The sequence below is a fragment of the Teleopsis dalmanni genome, chromosome X, assembly GCF_002237135.1.
Source record: "Teleopsis dalmanni isolate 2A chromosome X, ASM223713v2, whole genome shotgun sequence".
In the NCBI taxonomy this organism is placed as follows: Eukaryota; Metazoa; Arthropoda; class Insecta; order Diptera; family Diopsidae; genus Teleopsis; species Teleopsis dalmanni.
In genome coordinates, this window is record NC_051848.1 from 33,236,296 (window position 1) to 33,254,919 (window position 18,624).

General features: G+C 31.2%; 1 protein-coding gene across 1 annotated transcript; it reads right to left on the minus strand.

The window, feature by feature from the left end:
* Positions 1 to 1,768: 1,768 nt before the first annotated feature.
* On the minus strand, positions 1,769 to 3,848 carry LOC119662314 (leucine-rich repeat-containing protein 40-like). The gene has a single exon (XM_038071910.1). The coding sequence runs from the start codon at positions 3,691 to 3,693 to the stop codon at positions 1,906 to 1,908; it is 1,788 nt and encodes a 595-aa protein (XP_037927838.1). The 5' UTR covers positions 3,694 to 3,848; the 3' UTR covers positions 1,769 to 1,905.
* Between the last annotated feature and the right edge of the window lie 14,776 nt (positions 3,849 to 18,624).

The following is an 18,624-nucleotide window of genomic DNA, read 5'->3' on the forward strand; positions in this document are numbered from 1 at the left end:
CTGTTATTGGTTAGAAGATTTGCTTATAGCAATTTGCTTACATTCATATATCGCTTATATAAAACCAATTGAATAACTTATTATCAGAATTCAATGACGCTCGTATTATAGTGATTCAAACAAATAGTCACAGACACTATTAAGTAAAAGTGTTCAAGACACTAATTCGGGTTGCATCAGCAAAGAAGAAGAAGCGTTTCGTCACCAACCACGACCAAGTGTCGTTCAACAACTCTCAAAGGGATTTTGCAAGTAGGTCCCAGCTGGTTACAACAAACACAAGACATACATGTATATATTCAAAATTTGTTTTCAGTTAGATATAACTGTTGAGTTCTGAACTTTTGAATATAAGTAATAATATCATTAAATTTAACTACATTTATGAAAAGCGCTTAAAAATTGCATAGCTATATTACCTAAGCAGTGGAATTCAGATGCAGTTTCAATAGTGTGCATATATATATACTGTATCTAGGCTATGTTAATACTTAGTTTCTCTATGTGGTATGTTTTCTATATACCCACTAAAGAATGGTCTTAAAGTATTTCTAACTAATCTCACAATCATATCTATTTTAATAAAAAAATGTCTGCAGGCATAACATTTGAACGGATACTAAACCGAAATACGATTCTTAAGCACTACTTTTGTCTTGAAAATTGCACGTAGTTCTAATAATGCAATATCTATATATAAGCATGAATATATTTTTAAAAGATTTTAACCTCGAAGAGTTTACTGCCTCGGCACACAAAGTAGAAAGCCTTTATCTCTGTGGCGATAGTAGTTGATGTGTTTATTATATGGAAGAAGAGATTGACGTTTGCAGCAAGGAGGGAACGTTATATTCATTATGGCACTGAATTATGGATGATTATTTGTGTGACATGAAACGAAAATTTTTGATCATAATTGACTATGCTTCTTGAGGAGGCATATTTTAGTTTACATATGCGAGGACTGTCGGTTCAAGTGAGTTTTGTCATCTTTTGATATGCTTACATTTTAGGGTTCAATGAGCTATAATAGTAGCAATAGAAGGCTTTTATTTGAGAGCTGTATAATATGTATACACATATATATTAAAATGGTTCTTAAAGTATAGTAGTTAATTATAACAACAAAAATTAATTATTATTTTTAAATAATTGAATTTTTTGGGTGTTTCGAGTATTGTCAATATATATACATATATATTCATAAACGGTACATGTTTTACGTCTTAAACAGTTATCCATACTTCTTAGTAATTAAAATGAGGATAATGAACCCATAAATACTATATTTTTTTCAAAAAGTTCTACTAGAATTTTTTATATTTACTTTCTACAACCTATAAAACATATTAATGTTTAACTAAATTTTATTTGATAGTATTTCGTGAGTTAAATTTAAAAATTTCATTATGTTGATTTGATTTCTAAAAAGTTTGGGGTCTTGAAAAATTTTTATCTTGTTTATCTAAATAATCTACAATCGATCTGACAGCTATTGTTAACTATTTAATAAAGTGTTATAGGTTTCAAGTAACTTACAACTTTTTTATTCATATAAACTAGGATGGAACTATTAGGATTATTATGCCTATTGATTTCAAGCAAGCGAATGTATAGTTTAAAGTAAATCTCTTCAAGAGTATAATGATTTCGTTAAAGCTATCTAATTTCTACTAAATAATAACTTTTAATTATTAACTAGATATTCATAATTTATGATCTAAATTTATTTAGAGAAAAAAAAACTCTTTTCATGCAATTTGAGTTTCACGTTTATTAAAATGTAAAATTATTATTCAAAGTGTGCAAATCCCATAGGTACATTGTTGAATTTGGTTTTTCTTAGCGATTTATATTGCTACTTTACCGCTAGAACTAATAATTTTGTAGTAAAAATGAAAATAATTACACTGCACATTCAGAACGATAACGAAGATTGGCCATAATAGCCTTAGTACCCTTTTTAATAGTACGCTGCTTAGGAAAGTCCAATGGGTTGCCAGTGATGTCCAGAGTCTTGATATTTGTAAAATATCCTAAATTGAATGGTAAGCTAGTCAAACGGTTATAACGCATTTTGATTGTTGTAAGGTGCTTAAGAGCTCCCAAAGCTTGGTCACCGGTATCAATCATCTTAATACGATTATCGTTAGCCAACAAAACCGTAAGATTCTTAAAACGGTAGACACAGTTTGGTATATATTGAAATTTGTTTTGTGATATATTCAATTCAGTCAGGTTCTTTAAGACAGCTAGTTCTTGTGGCAAATTTTCGAGATAATTGTTTGACAAATTGAGGATCATTAAGTTTGTGAAGCTAGTCAGAAATGGTGGAAGCGTTGCACGAGAACGGGTTTTGTCACCAATGAGATCAACTACACAAATGCACATAAACTGGAACTCACACGGTAAATTGGTAAGGCTTCCATTAGAAAAATTAACGACCTCTGAACGGTGCTCTCGAAAATTGGGCAAACATAAAGGTGAACGTTTAGTGGTACAGAATTGATTGCTATCATTCCAGTGATCTATTCTTGCATCGATTATGGAAGCTTTAAAAGCCGTTGATGTTACTTTGGCAGGCTCCAAGGCATTTATATTAGTATCGATTTGACGGATAGGATTGCCAGTAATGTATAACTTAATCAAATTCTGCAATAATGCCACAGATGTAGACAATTTGGTGATGGTGTTGAAAGAGAAATCGACTTCAGTTAAACTTTGCAAGACTATTAAATCTGAAGGAATCTCCATTAACCTGTTGAATGGTATATGCAGCACCTTGAGGTGAGTCCAGGTTGACACTAACTTATTTGGTAAACGCTTGATCTTATTACGATCCGCATGCAGCTCAAGTAAACTGTCACAACCAGCCAGTTCAGACAAGTCCATGATTTTATTATCTTGTAAACTGAGTACATGTAAGTTACGCAAATGGTTCATGTTTTTAGGAAGAGAAATCAATTCGTTGTGTTGCAAATCCAGTTTTTGTAAACTGACCATATTCACCAACGTCTTTGGTAGTTCACCTATATTATTGCTTGAGAGTACCAGTTTGGTCAAGCGATCCATGTATCCAATGCTATTGGGAAGTGAGCTTAAGCGATTATTGGCACAGTCGAAGAACTCTAAAGCGGTAAAATTTCCAATACCACGGTTTAACTCTTCTATTAAATTATACGAAATATTTAAATATCGCAAATTTATCAGACTATAAAAACCCAGTGGCAAAACCGCTATTTTATTCTGACTTAAATTAATTCGAGTTAGGTTCATCAACTGGCCAATTTCTTCCGGTAATTTGGTTAATGCATTGGACTGCATGGATAAGCTGGTTAGTGAGTCTAACTTTCCGATATCCGATGATAGTTCAATTACACAGTTACTACTTACATCGAGCTTCTGCAGCATCACTTCCGCGGGCACACCACGTTGTGAGTTCTTTTTCGCCTTCGTGCGTACAACCCCACTCCTAATGCGTAACTGGTTAATGCTGTAGACGTTTTCTGGCAAAGATTGCAGATAACAACCATTAAGATTAAGAACACCTGATTGGCGTGCCTGATGTATCAATGTTTGTACGCGATCAGTACGTGGTGACAACTTTAAAGGATTGAGTGACATCAATGTTGAACGTGAGTACTTGGGGGAGAACCCGATAGATCCAGAGGCCATCTTCTTCGTTTTAAACATGTTGAAGTGAAATGATTAAATGTTTTAATCTTAAGCGGTATATTAAATATAGATTTGAAACGCGTTTTGGAATTCGCAGAATAATACAATAGTAAAACCAAAATATATTGTCAAAGTTTTGGGAAGCAATGAAAAAATCTAACACATTTTACAATCCAAACTTTTTTCTGAATAATATATATTTCAGTTTTATATAAGGTAAGTTTAAATTTCAAAATTTTCAAAGATAACATGATTGAAAAGTTATTATTGGATTGTTCGATTGTTGCCACTGGAAACAAAAATTTGACAGCTTCTTTTTAAAATAAAATTTATACTCTTAAAAATTTTGCTATTCAAGCCCTAAAAGTCCATTGTTGTATAGATGCCATTCTGATATTTTACCAACACTGACTAACTGTGCAGAGGCGGAGCGCTTTTGATAGAGGTAATGAGTTGATATCTATATTAATATTTATGTATTATAAATTTATTAATTCTTCTGTAGATAACTAAACGGCTTACAAAAACTAGATATTGTCCAAACTAATTAACCATTATGAAATGGTTAATTAATTAACAAATTAACAGTAACCATTATAAAATTCGATAATGCGGTGTTGGTAAGCCTGTCAGTTTTCGTAAATAATTTCAGGGCTCAATACTTTATGTATTTTTTAATCGGATTAGTCTTCAGGTCCCTGAGGATGTCATTCGTCCTAATGTTAACTTTTTTACATTGAAATTTACAGTAAAAATAGAGAAATATGTAATATAAATAATTTTGATTATTATGTCTTTTGCATAATGTTTAATGAATTAACTCTACAATGTACAAATTTTAAGGTTTTATCATTAACAGACCCCACAATATAGCCATTTTAATATTGTTCTAGAATAAGAGTTCTCAAAACTCCACGGGTCCGTTTTTCCCAAGAAAAAATTCCAAAATTAGTACTATCAATATTTAAAAAAGGGAGCTCTTAAAAAATTTATTTTATCGTTAAGTCTATATGTTTTGTTAATAGGTTGTTAAGGACAACTGAGTATGGTCTTATAAAAAAAGAATATGAATATATTTAGTTTTTAATATTGTTTAACTCTTAGTGTTAGCACTTAAGAGCTTAACTCACGATAAATTACGAATATACGAATATACTAGTTTTTTTTAAAAAGTTTTAAAGTTTGTCTGAATTTTAAATATTTAGTTTTGGTCGTAACTTAAGTTTAATGTGTACATAAATTAAGTAAATATTAATAAAAATAATGTAAAAGTAGATTTTAAACTGAAGTCACAGACCACACCGGTACAAATTCTGATTCATCAAGTAAATTACAGGCGACATCTACCTCGCCTCTCTGAGTCATTAAAATTTTAGCCGATAAGATTATCTCATATTGTAACATAAAATGTTTTAAAATATTGTAAATAAAAAAATAAAAGAAAAATGCTGAAAACCTTAAAACAAGTTAATTAACAATTAACGAAAAAGAAAGATAATTCAGACCAGAAGTAAACGCATGAAATTAAAATTCTTAGTGTAACGTAATAAGTTCGTTAAAGTGACGGTTCGAGCGACTACACAGTGTACATTACAGTTCAATATTTTTCCTATACAAGATATTATTTCAGCCTGGCTCTTTAATATCTATACATTATAACATCATAACCTTTCTATTTTTAAAAGCGACTAACTTCTGTTGAGCTGTTATAGTGTTGTGTGGTCCCCTAACTTCCAGATAATCCAGCGTGCAGAGTATTCACTGGGGCTAGTTTACTGAGATTATGTTATTGGAAATGGTGGTGTGATTTAGGAGGTAAGAGGTATGAGAGATGTTGTGTTGAAAGGTTGGATGAATAGAATGACATGTATCGAGTTCAAGAAGAATATTGTCACCTTAGTATAATAGATTTCAAGACTAATTGGTTGCAGAATAGTTCGATTGTAGTTTGGACAGACATCAGGAAAAGATGATTCAAATGATTTTTTTGAAGTTTTTTTTTTATATGTTTAGTATACACTTATACTCTAATATAAATTTTACTAGAATCGTTCTCACTATTCTAGGCAGTCGTTTTATTTCTTAAGAGATTATAAGTGTTGTTTAATTAAAAACTGAATCATATTAAAAGTGATTGGTCAAAAAGTATATGCAATAACTTTACAATTATAAAGATGATATGGTACATAAAAAATCATGGTTATCAAAAATTTGCTTCGGTATGAAGGAAATTTTCTGCTACAAATATTGTTGATATGTTGTTAAATGAATGTAAGAATCCTTGTTTTGTTGAAATGTAAGAACTGGAAAGAGTTTTCTCCAGGTAAGGCGTATCTGTCGTAAAAGAGGTCTAAAATCCAACAGGCTTCAAATTTTCTAGCATAAAATTTTTTTTTTCAACCATTAACTTAACCGTGTTTTTTAATGTTAATTTTTTTTTTCGTAAGTAGTGCGTCTTATACTAAAAGAAACTATTAAAAAGTTAGAAGGGTTTGAATAGATATAAAAGATAACAACAAATATTATAACTAATTTATTAAAGTTTGGTTGACTATACAATGCCATTTCGAGTATTGCCAAGTACTCATTATCAGTGGTCTTAGAATATATTCGAATTTTTTAGTTAGTTTATAGTTCGTATATAATTTGTTTGGATTGCAAGTGTCAGTCTTAGAACTTGTGACTGTCAAATTAGAAGGCTGCACAAACCGTGTGTTGTTGGGTATTTTTTTTTGGACGAACAGAGGTTGCCTGATGATGAATCCTAAAAGAATTTTTATTATACTTTCGGATATGTAGTTTAAGTTTTTTTTTCTAATAGAATCGATAAGATTTCAACAAAATTAGTTACTCAGTTTTTGGTTAAAAACTACTTTGAAAATGTATCTAATGAACTGATATTACTGTCAATGAGTTTGCAGCGACACTATTATGATAAAAATGATAAATGTATGCAACAAGACAAAATATCACAACGTAAAAAAGCAAGAGCCGAGAATACGAATACGAGTTGTGACCACAAATGCACTATAAGTCAAGATGCATTTTATATGCAGGAATAATGACATGGGTGTACCTAAAAAGGATAATAAATGGTTAAAACGTGCTTTAACTAATCTACTGAATTAAATATAGATATCAATACGATTTGATGGTTTGATGGTTTGATGGTCCCTGAAAAAAAATTGAAAAACATGCCGCTGCGAGCATATCACCAACGCACCTATACAAACATCAGTACTTGTATAAACACCATAAACTATATACACCACACATTATATATTTATGTATGGTATATATGTTAGCATATGGATGGATATGTGCATTTTATACGTGTTATCAGTAAAATGCAATGGACACAGACGATAAAGTGATGCATGCAGCTCATGACAGCATTAAGCCAAAGTAAACTGAACTGCATGCATGCCATTTAAAAACGTTGTAGTTGCTACAAATTAAGGCACTTATCACTGATAAGAGACTAACGACAAATGCCCAAAATGAATCCAGTTCGTGTTGTCAATGGGAAGGTCGGAGACCGCAATATTGAAAGCATACAGAGATGCATGTCGGTATGTATCGATATATCACTGTGTCGACAGTCCAGTCGACAGTCGACAGTGGACAGTGGACAGTGTGTTTACTGGTGTGACTGTCACTGTGATATGTGCGATGTGCGGTGTGCGATGTGCGATGTGTATGTGGTGCAGGAAGCAATTAGCTATAAATAAATTTTAAATATTTTATTTTCATTTTTATTTTTATTTTAATTTTAATATTTGTTTTTGTTAAAACTCTGAGTTTTATTTTGCTTTCATCTTATCACTTAATTACAATTTGTAATGGAATAAAATTCCAATTAGAAGTGTAAGAAAAACTTTAACGGGCGACTTGCTAATCGGGTTCAATTTGGGTTATGTGTCCCAGAACTCGGCTTTGTTGCTTTCTGTGGTGAACCAAACGAGAGCTTTGCTCTGCTCTGTCTTGCTCTGTCTTGTTTTGGTTTACTTTGCTTTGCGTACAGAAAATGCATTAAGGAACGATAAACTTAATGGTGCGTTAAGCAAACTTTAAGCAAAGGGACGTCGTCTTCCCAGTAAGAAAATGACTAAAAATACCTAAAAATAACTGGAAATCAACAGATATTTAGATACTCACAAGTAAGAGTGGTGCGAAATACAAGAATGCCTTAAATAATAGTTACACAAATTTCAAATTAAACTTCAACTGGATGAAGTGTTCTCATTAGGACAAAAAATAACTGTCACAAATAATGTTTTATGTCATTTAAAAAATCATTTGTGCCATTAACATAATTCTTAAAAATTTCTGCACTATTCATCAAATACGGAATTTTTACGACTTGAAAAGATTTACGATCAACAGAAAATATAAGACCTTTGTATCAAAGATGGTGAATTAATGTATTTAGCATTAAGTCCTTTAAATCTTATAAAAATAACTAACTAATTTTCAGGATTTGCTTTACATACAAGGTCAGGTATATAACAGATACATAAACGCCTTATGCGAGTTAAAAGATGTTTTTTGGGGGTGTGTGAAATTTAAAATATAAATAAAATAAAGATGAATAAAATCAGACAGATCATTTCGACGAGATTTAGATTTCCTAGGTAAGCCCAATTGACAACGGATTATAGTAGAGAGTACCTATGCTCCAGCGATATGTGAGAACATAACTCATTTTCCGAGTTATCACGGGTTCAAAGTCAACTTAAATAAAACATAAATATATATAAGAGTTTATGGAGTATATATATATAGAGTTAGTGTTTTGCTTTTATTCATATATATAAAGTTAGCGTTTTGATTTTATTCAATAGACAATTCCAACGCTATTCAGATTTCCTGAGAACGCCCAATTGACAACGGATTATAGTAGAGAGTAACTATTCTCTAGCGATATGTGACAACATAACTAATTTTCCGAGTTATCAGGGGTTCAAATAACTTAAATAAAACATTAATATATATAAGAGTTTATGGAGTATATATATATAAAGTTAGCGTTTTGATTTTATTCAATAGACAATTTCAACGCTATTCAGATTTCCAGAGAACGCCCAATTGACAACGGATTAGAGTAGAGTTAGTGACTTTTCAGTCGCGGTATACGCTAACATAGCATACTTTAAAGTAAATTTCAATAAAATACAAATAAATAAAATTAGTTTTTAGTTTTTGTTATTCTATAGATGATTTCAAATCCATTCAGATTTCCCAGATACGATAACGGATTATAGTAGAGTCAGTTACTATACAATGCTATATGACAATATAACTTATTTTATAGAGGTTCAAAAGCAATTTAAGCACAACATAAATAAATGGAATTGTTTTTGTTTTTTATTTATCAGACAATTTTGACATGCTATGTAAAATGACGTTCAGCAACACCACCAGTTCCGTTAAAAACGGGAAAAACCTTGACTACTTTAGCGTAATGTTAGAAACGATAATCCGAGCAGCACAATGGCTCAATTTTCTACAAAAGTGTAATGCTACTTGCGTATGCCGATCAAGCTGTCAGTGTAGCATTTTCCAACTTAGAAAAACAAGCGAAGCAAATGGACCTTCTGACAAACGAGGACAAAAAATAAAGTACTTTCCGTCCACAAACAAATTTCCTGAGCGTCTTATGACCCACGTCGCTATTGACGACTATAAGTTCAGTGTAAACACCAAAAATGATGTGAGCCTAGAGGTTTAACGAAGAATCATTCTTGATAACAGATGCTACTTCGGTTTAAGTAGGTAATTGAGAAATGAAGCCCTCTCTCGACAAACAAAATTCACGCTCTACAAGTCTTTTATCATGCCTGACCTACTGTATGGTGCAAAAGTTTGGGACGATGATGAGCTATACCACGACATTGACATAGTTAAGCGCATAGAAATACAGCAGCTTCGCTAACTCGGTCATGTCGAGCGAATAGAAGAATATGCTTTGGCTAGAAAGGTGTTTGATTTGGTACCCGCAGGTGGAAAACGCAGTTTGGGGTATTCAGTACTACCAAATGGCAATAGCAAATCACTAATAGGGCTGGCTGGCTGAGGCTACTCGACACAGTCAAGGACGACTCACGTCTGTAATGGCCAACTAAGTACGTAAGTAAGTTAATTTCGACGGAATTCAAATTTTGTGGGCATCTCTATTTGACAAGGAATTATATTAAAGTCAACTTTTTTTCAAAAATACTATATATACTTATAGAGGTTTAAATTTAATTTTACATTGATTATACTAACAAACTCTAAACACATTATCTTACTCAATTTTTACATTGATTTCAAAAATAAATGGCATCTTCTGACGATAATTTTCATGTAAAAATTTCGAACTAATAAGTCTGATATCCCAAAAACTAAGCTATGTTGACATATAGCTTAGTGGAAAAAACTATCAGAAGTACAGACATTACTTTATTCCGTTGTCAAATAGGCGTACCTAGAGTATCGGAATCGTGATATAATTTCCTGACAATACTGACCAAAAATAGATATGGCCAACAAAGAAGTGTTTATTATTATATTTACGCTTAGACTTATCAAAATCTTATCAGCTCTCTTTTTTTATATGGATTTTGCATGCATTTGTATAAATTTTGTATGTATTTTGTATGGATTTTGTATAGAAAACTGGCACATGTATGACGAGTTAAGTACAATATTCTAAGCATAGTATAAGAAACAGTTTTTTTCACCAGCTTTATATGACGCCCCCTCTACATTCTTAAGCTTAAATAGTTTATTCACATTATCAATTTCTTTAAGAAACATCAAAATTATAAAGTGTTTCATAACATTTGTCTGTCCGTCCTTAATATCCTTAGCATAAAAATATAAACAAATATATGTGATAAACATTGTTTTAGACTTATTCCATAGATGAGTAAAAAAGATTATACTAATTCACTTTTAAATCTTCTTTATTCGCGAAAACCTTTCAACTGAAATTTTGTTGCTGGTTTTGATGAAGCAATATATGCTTTAGAAGATTTTCGGATTCGGATAAATCGTCTATCCAGTAATTAGCAAAAACCAAATGCGTAATGTCTTCAAAAAATATATATACAAAACATTCTCACTTAAAAGTTTTAGAGAAAACAAGCTCATCAATCGTTATTGATAACAGAATAGCAACTAATCCGTTCTCTGTTAGTGAGTCACTCAAAAATATTATGCACGATCATACATTCAGGACTGGATCTGCTGCCGGAACTCCATAAACTCGCGTAACCAAACATCACTGATCCATGAAGGAATGATGATAAGTTATGTAAATTCAACCACTCTATTTTTTCACATAACATAGTTCATGGGTCATCTTATGATTTTTATTAATAATTTTAAACCTTTATATGGTTCTTCATTAGTTTTTACAATAATATTTTCTGCTAATGGGTCGGTATTCTTGGCCGTTATTAATATTTCTGGTGATAGTTCAGACAGAGCCAATGACAGTATCGTATTCATTTCTGTATAATTCATTTCTGAAATTCATTATGGACACTGACATATGATCTGGAATACAATTTCTCCCTCATCTGCAGAACCACAGCTCTGACAAAAGTCATTACACCACGTTTTATTGCATGACTTTCTTACATGTAGTAACCTGTCAGTATCGATACAGTTGTAGTGAGCTGGTTCCATTTTAGTTAAAGCAGCTGACTTATGGTATATGAATTTTGTCCAATTTTAACCAGGTGAGTATTGTGATCTGATAAAACTCTTTATTTATCCAGTTTACTAATTTAGCCACCTATATAAAGGAAATAGATATTGAAGTGTAGCATACTTGCTTTAGCAAGTTTATACTTTACAGTTATACGAGTGATCTCTGTATCTAGGTATCCATATGATTTGAGTACCGACAGGATTTGCCAATTCATTGAGAGAGGCGTGATATTTTGTTAGCTATTAAGGCTATCAGAGATTAAACTGTAGCTTGGCCATCAGAGAAAACTGCGACAACAAATATTATAAATTGTTTGGCATAAAGCTCACTTTGCTGCATACTTACCTCTATATTTGCCTAAAACTCAATGAAATAGTAGGGCAATCGAGATGATAAAATTTAATTTGTTAAATAAGATTTCACTGCCTACTCTGTCGCTTAGTTCAGAGCCGTCAGAGTAAATAGTAACTTATATTCAAGGAACTACTTTGTCAAGACTCTCTAGTCTCCTAGACTCTCATCTTCTATATCCTTGTCAATCCTATTTGTCCGTTGAGGGCAGTCACTGCTATTGCTTTCTATGTGTTGATAGTGGCTATATATATGAGGTTATCGAAATTTTTGTCGTGGATGAACTATATTTACATGATATATTTAAAACTGAAACGTGTGTATATATCAAATTCTTGAAAATGGAATTTTTGTACAATGAACTTAATAAACTCGAAAGACAATATAATTAATAAAAATAATATGTATCGAACTGAGTTTGAAATATATAAAAATAATATATGAAAAATTCATACAATTCTATCGGTATACTATATATGTATCTGGTATTCAAATTTGTCTTCATTATACAAAAAAGTGAACTTAAATTATAAATATACAAGCAATTATTTGTGGATTGAGCTGTTCAACTCAACGTTCAATCACAGTGTCATCAAAAAGTGAGGTTATGGAGTAGTAGTTAATTTATTTATTTATTGAAACTAAGTAAATGTTTTTGGAAAGAAGGGGAGGTAATAAATTACATACCATATACGTAACTATGTTTTGCCTAAAAGCTATCCAATGCAAATGAGTGTGTACACACATTCATAAGCCTAGAAGCTTGCTACCGGAAAACCCATAAGTGCATAAAATTTTCAAAATAGGTAAATAGTATTTATTAGCTATTCCAACTCAAAATAAATATTTGAAGTCATTAAAAGCATACAAAATTGTTCATTTAACAAAATTCTACAAATTTTCTAAAATCCTTATGTTTAACTAAACAAATTTATAATTTAATGACTGCCACATCTCGAATGGAATGCATGCTGGCCTTATAACTGTGAGTGTGCAGCGTCGGCACGGTGTGTTAAGGACTGGGATATGCGCGCGAAAACGTATTCGCATCAAAAATCATTTCCGTCATGAAAATTGAAAATTGTGACTAAGATGGATTTCACATCAACCAATATAAATTGTCGCTTTTCGCAATTCACTTTTATTTTGTGTGAATTCCAAAATTCTTCTCTTTCGTTGGTGAGGTTTGAATTTTTATTCTATATTATTTTATTTTTTTTTTTTTTTTTTTGCTGGAAATGGATTTTTGCGCTTATGTGGTCTCAATTGTTCCTGCCATTGCTGCTTCATTGCATCCTCACTTAAAGTGTGTGAAAGCTAAAATATTTTTTTTTTTCTAGAAAAATTTCACTACTTTTTTATTTAATGAAATGGAACTGTCAATACTACATGTTGAATTAGGTAGATTGATTTAAGAGATCTAATTACAAAAGTTTGCTCTATAGTATAATCCCACTATCTTCGTTAAAACAGTTTATTTGATTAAGGTCTCTAATGAAATTTGATCAGCCTTACAAACAATTTTGGTACTTTATAATTTAATTAAGAAGAAATCAAAGGAAATAACACCAAAAATGTCGAATGCAACATTGCAAAATATATTTCCCAAAAGGAAAATGATTGAAATTTGACATGAAATTAAATGAAAATAAACAAAAAAATAAGAATTCTTTAAAATGTTTAATTTTTATAAATAAAATATATAATTAATAAATAAAAATATTTAAATCAGCTTATATATTAAATATATTTTTAATATCATTGTACACTATCATATATTATTTAACAAAAAATATAAAAACAAACAAAAGCACTCCTAGAACTTTCACAGAACTTTCTGACACATAAAAAAAAGCTCTTTCGCATACATAAATGAACTTATGCCAACGAAAACGACCAAATATTAATTAGATTAACATAAACTGATTTAGCTGCAGTGGAAACATGGTATTACAGATAAAGAATAAATATTCGCTTTAATTTTGAAGGTGTAACTGGCTTAAATATCAGCTACATACATATTTCAAAAATTCACTTTCTTATAAGGATATCTATGCTGTGTGGTCTATTTTAGAAAGGCAGCTTTTATGAAAGGTATTCAAAATTTCCTGGTATTTTATTTAATAATTATTCTGTACATTTTGTGGGTCGGAACAATTAGTAACTCTCAACGTTGATATATCTGTGTGCAAGAAGTAATTAAAAAAAGACTTATAGAGAAATATACTGGTAACTTGATGGCGCTCTGCAGAGAACCATTCATGATATACTGGTACCTTAATCAGCAGTAGTGTCAAATCCAATGAGGGTAGGAGATAGATTCCCATGACAATATAATACACAACACAAACATTAAGTGAACTAGGAAAACATAGATACAAAAAGTACTTTCTAGTATATTCCCTTTTGACACAATCCTGGCTAAACACCTGATAAGAGAAAATACGCTATAATATAAATAATAAATAAGAAAGAGATATGGAACAAATTGAGATATACACTTAGAAAAATAATTTATTTGATTCGAACAGATTTTAACTAAATCTTCGATTCAAATATTCTTACTCGTCACATCATGCAGTTAGTGCATATTTTTCTAAGTGGAGATATCAGACAGCGCTTCAGTATTGGATACGCTTTGAATAAAGCTCTTTTGGAATCAAGAGATCTATGGTCTTTTAACTTATTTATAACAATACTTGGGGTATGTTTTACGAAAATTGTTTCATTATTTTTACATATATTTCAAATATATTCCAAAATATATTTCAAATATGAATATGAAATATATTTCAAATTTATTAAATTTATTTAGAATAGTATATGTGAATTAGGTTATGGGATGCCAATATCTAGAAGTGACTGTCAGGAACTAGCGTGCCTGCCTAGGCAAGCTCATCCGCCTTACAGTCATGCAAGATAGCTGTGTATTAAGGAACCCATGTGAGATTGATACACATACGTCAAGAGAAGCCCGGCATTCTCGAATTGTTAGAGATGTGGCTGTAGTGCCTACTAGGGATTTAATGGCATTATAGCCATGTATGTATGAATTTTTTGGTTCAATTAAATTTATTTACCAACGGTATTACTAAAATTTGCCTGATTTAGAATTTCATTTAATGCTGAACTCTATTAGATTTTAAAGTTTCTAGATAAAGTCTAGATACACATAGGTAACAATTTTAGTTGTACGGCCTTTTATACGGTCTTTATGCGCTGCATGTAGTCTCATTAGAAGAGTCGAATCAACTCAATGTATAGTGCAATTATAGTTCATTTTGTGGTAGTAAGTATATATATATACAATCGTATATATATTTGTGACTAACTTATTCGAGATATTCTATCGTTTAATTTTCACGGCAATCACTGTCGTACGTCGGCTTAGTTGTGCAGTCCTATCAAGAAATCCATACCACATATCCGCATCCACAATCACAATGCAATCTATACAATGCTTTCTTTACAGCAGCTGATGTTGCTGCTACTTGCTGTTGCTGGTTGCTGGTTACTGGTTGCTGCTGTTAATGTTGTTGCTGGATAGTTGTTGCTGGATAGTTGTTGTTGGTATTGTTGTCGTGGTTGTTAATACTATTGAAGCTGTTGTTGGTGGTGCACATCCATGCTGCCATGCTGCCATGCTGCCATGGAACACATCGACATGCACAGATTTGCGCCAACCACATTTATGTGCATTTAAATTGTGGCGCGTACCACTCCAGATACTCTCGTGATCTTTGACCCAATTTCTTAAATGCATTGTTTGAGCAAGAAAATCTCTTAGCTAAGCTTTTGCAACTTAATTTTCCACTCGACTTAATCTGCTTCAATTTTTATTTATTTTATTTGTTTTTCAGTTTCAGTTTTATTTTTTGGCTTTACAAATTTTTTTTTTGTTTTTAATTTTTATTATTTTTTTTTCTTTTTAGGAATAAAAATTCCATTTTCTGCCTTCAGAAAAGTACTTTACTTTTTAGCATTTGGTCTGGTCTGTTTACTTTAAAACCCGAAAATCGCAGCTCAGTTCTGATTTCTGATTTGTAGAGGAAAAAATGATTTTAAATACTTGAAAATTGCTGTAAAATTTATTTGATGCTCTCAAAATTGTTATTGGCAATTTTGCATTTGCCATTTGGCGTGAGTGTTGAAGCAAAAATCTATGATAAAAACGTATGATTTATTTACTTTTCCTACAAAATACTCCTTTTTTTCAAAAGCTTCGTTGCTTAATACTTGCCATTTTTTGCTACCTGAAGTTGGACACATATGATTGCACTAGGAAAGGATAAAAGGCAGCAATTATTAAATCATTTTATTGGAATTTAACTTTATTTGATTTTTTTTTTTTTTTTTTTTTTTCACCGGGTTTGTACGTAACGTACGTAGTTCCCACCTTGCCCGGTATGTATGAGTACCGTGCCCGTGTGTGCAGTGGAGTACCGTGCCGTGCCGTGCCGTGTCGTGTCACATACTATACATTACGGACAGTTGACATGTGTGCACACTGATATTCCAGCACGAGTTTGTTTATCTGATATTATCCCAGCTGATGCGCCAAATCCGTACATCCGAAGAGTTGTGCAACCAAATGAGCTGTCAATAGGAATTAGCATGAAAAAGCGAAACAATGAAACAAATCTCAGATGATAAAAAATAGAATTTAAAAAAAATTCCCTGAATTTGTACAAATATTACACAAATATAATACAATTTATTATATAATATATATATATATATATATATACATGTAGATGTATATTGAGATCAACATGCATATTACATGATTTTTTATCTGCTGTGTGTAAAATGGCTTACAGGATATGCACCCGAATTACACGCACAAGCACTCTCCAACAAAATATTTGTGTAAATAGAATTTATTAATAAAAATATCAATGTGTCAATATGTCACAAACGATAGCAATAATAACAAATAAAAATTTTGTTATATATATGAAAAACACTCATAATAGCATGAATGGATAGCAGGAATAGCAGCAATAGCAGCAATAGCAACAAGAGTAACATCAGTTACAACAGTTACAACATTTACAACAGCAACATCTACAACAAAGGAGTATGGTGATTATTTAATATAATTTTGTCGTGCAGAGCAACAGCACTCCAGGATTCCTGCAGTGGACAGTTATGAAGACAGACACACACACATACATACAATAGTAAAAAATATACTATAATAATACAGAAAGAAAAAGTTGATGTACAACTAGGTATACTTGTCCAGGTTAAGCCAATAGAAAGCTAATATTAAATATAACAAAATAATATTCCAAAGAAAATATTAAAATTTGTAACAATAATTCTTCAGAATTACTGAATAGCTTACATTTAGTTAAGACAGCTATTTAGAGCAACTTTTACCACTACGCTATATGTCAATAAAGCCTATTTCAAATTTAGAATTTTTCTATGAAAAGGCTTTATCTCAATATAGACCTACATATTGTTTTCGAGGTAATGCGTTTTAAAGTATATAAATATAAAATGTGATATACGTATATATATGTATGTCCATAAAGCCTACTTTTAGCACAGTCTTTAAAATTAGAATTTTAATCCTTCTTGCTTCTCTTCTTCTTTGCTCTTGACGAAGCATGGTGGCATATTATAAATGCACTCATCACTCGTCATTTTTCCAGGTTGTAATTGATTCTTCCGAGGTATATATATATATATATTTATATATTTATTACATTATATATTATTATAATGTTTTTATATTTATATATATTTTTATTTATAGGTCTACAGATATATGTAGCGGTGTGATCTCAGAGATTTTATTATTTGATTGTTTGTATAAATATCGTATAAAATTAATATTTTTTTAATAGACAGGTTTCGAAAAGTAGTGAACTACAATAACAAAAAATGTTTTTTTTTATTATTTTTATTAATTATATTTTTGAGTGACCATACAGCCGTCTCGAATGGTGTGGGAATTATTACTTGTATTTATATTGAATCCTTTAACTCCTAGAAGGAGCATAGGGCCGCAACAAATAACTTTCACTCGGTACGATTCTTGGCTTGTAGCTTTAACTTTCCTCAGCTTTTCTGCATGTGTGACATTTCCAAGTCACAAGTGTGTGCAGGTCTGCCTCTTTTTCTGCTACACATCGGATTTCACTCAATCGCCTTACTTGCTGTTTCACCAGTCGGTCTACGCAAAGTGTAAATTTGTAAATAATTTTTTTGAGACTGCAAGCAGTAAGGGTTGAACTCGTTCCCTGCTAAATTTAATACTCAGAGTCAGTGTTCATTAGCCTGAGTTAAATTGGTACTTGACTTGTATGTTCGCACCTTGGAGTTTTGTTAATTAGCTGTGAGACTTCATTGACAAATTCACTTGATGTGTTATATTTGAATAAAATCGTAAACCAACTGTAGAATAATTGAATTAATTATTTATATTTATTTTTTTAATTGTTAAATTTTAATACTATTCTTTTGTAGAGGCATTATTTGTTGCATATTTTTATATTATACTTTCTTATGTAGAGAATCTAATTTAGGAAAGTAATATGGAGAAAGTCATGCTAATGTCATTCCATGATTTACACGGGCGAGACTAATTATATATATATTAAGTGTAATATATATTATTATAAAATTTACATGTTTATATATAATATTTTTATTTATATATCTGCATATTTCTGAAGCGGTGTGATTTGGTTGGTTAGTTGCAGTGGCATGCCATTAGATAACTTCCATGTATCTCAATTAGCGATTTTCCACCGTTTTGCTGCCACATTCTTCGCAAGAATCCTAGTATAGACGAGTAGCGACTAAAACCATTCCGTCGAATTGAACAGCCTGATAAAGTGTAAAATAAGTAAGTTTCTAAAAACCTTTTTCTTCTGGACACC

What these genes read in the sequence shown, in the direction of transcription:
- LOC119662314 (XM_038071910.1), bottom strand. Translation starts at nt 3,693, where the DNA reads ATGTTTAAAACGAAGAAGATGGCCTCTGGATCTATCGGGTTCTCCCCC.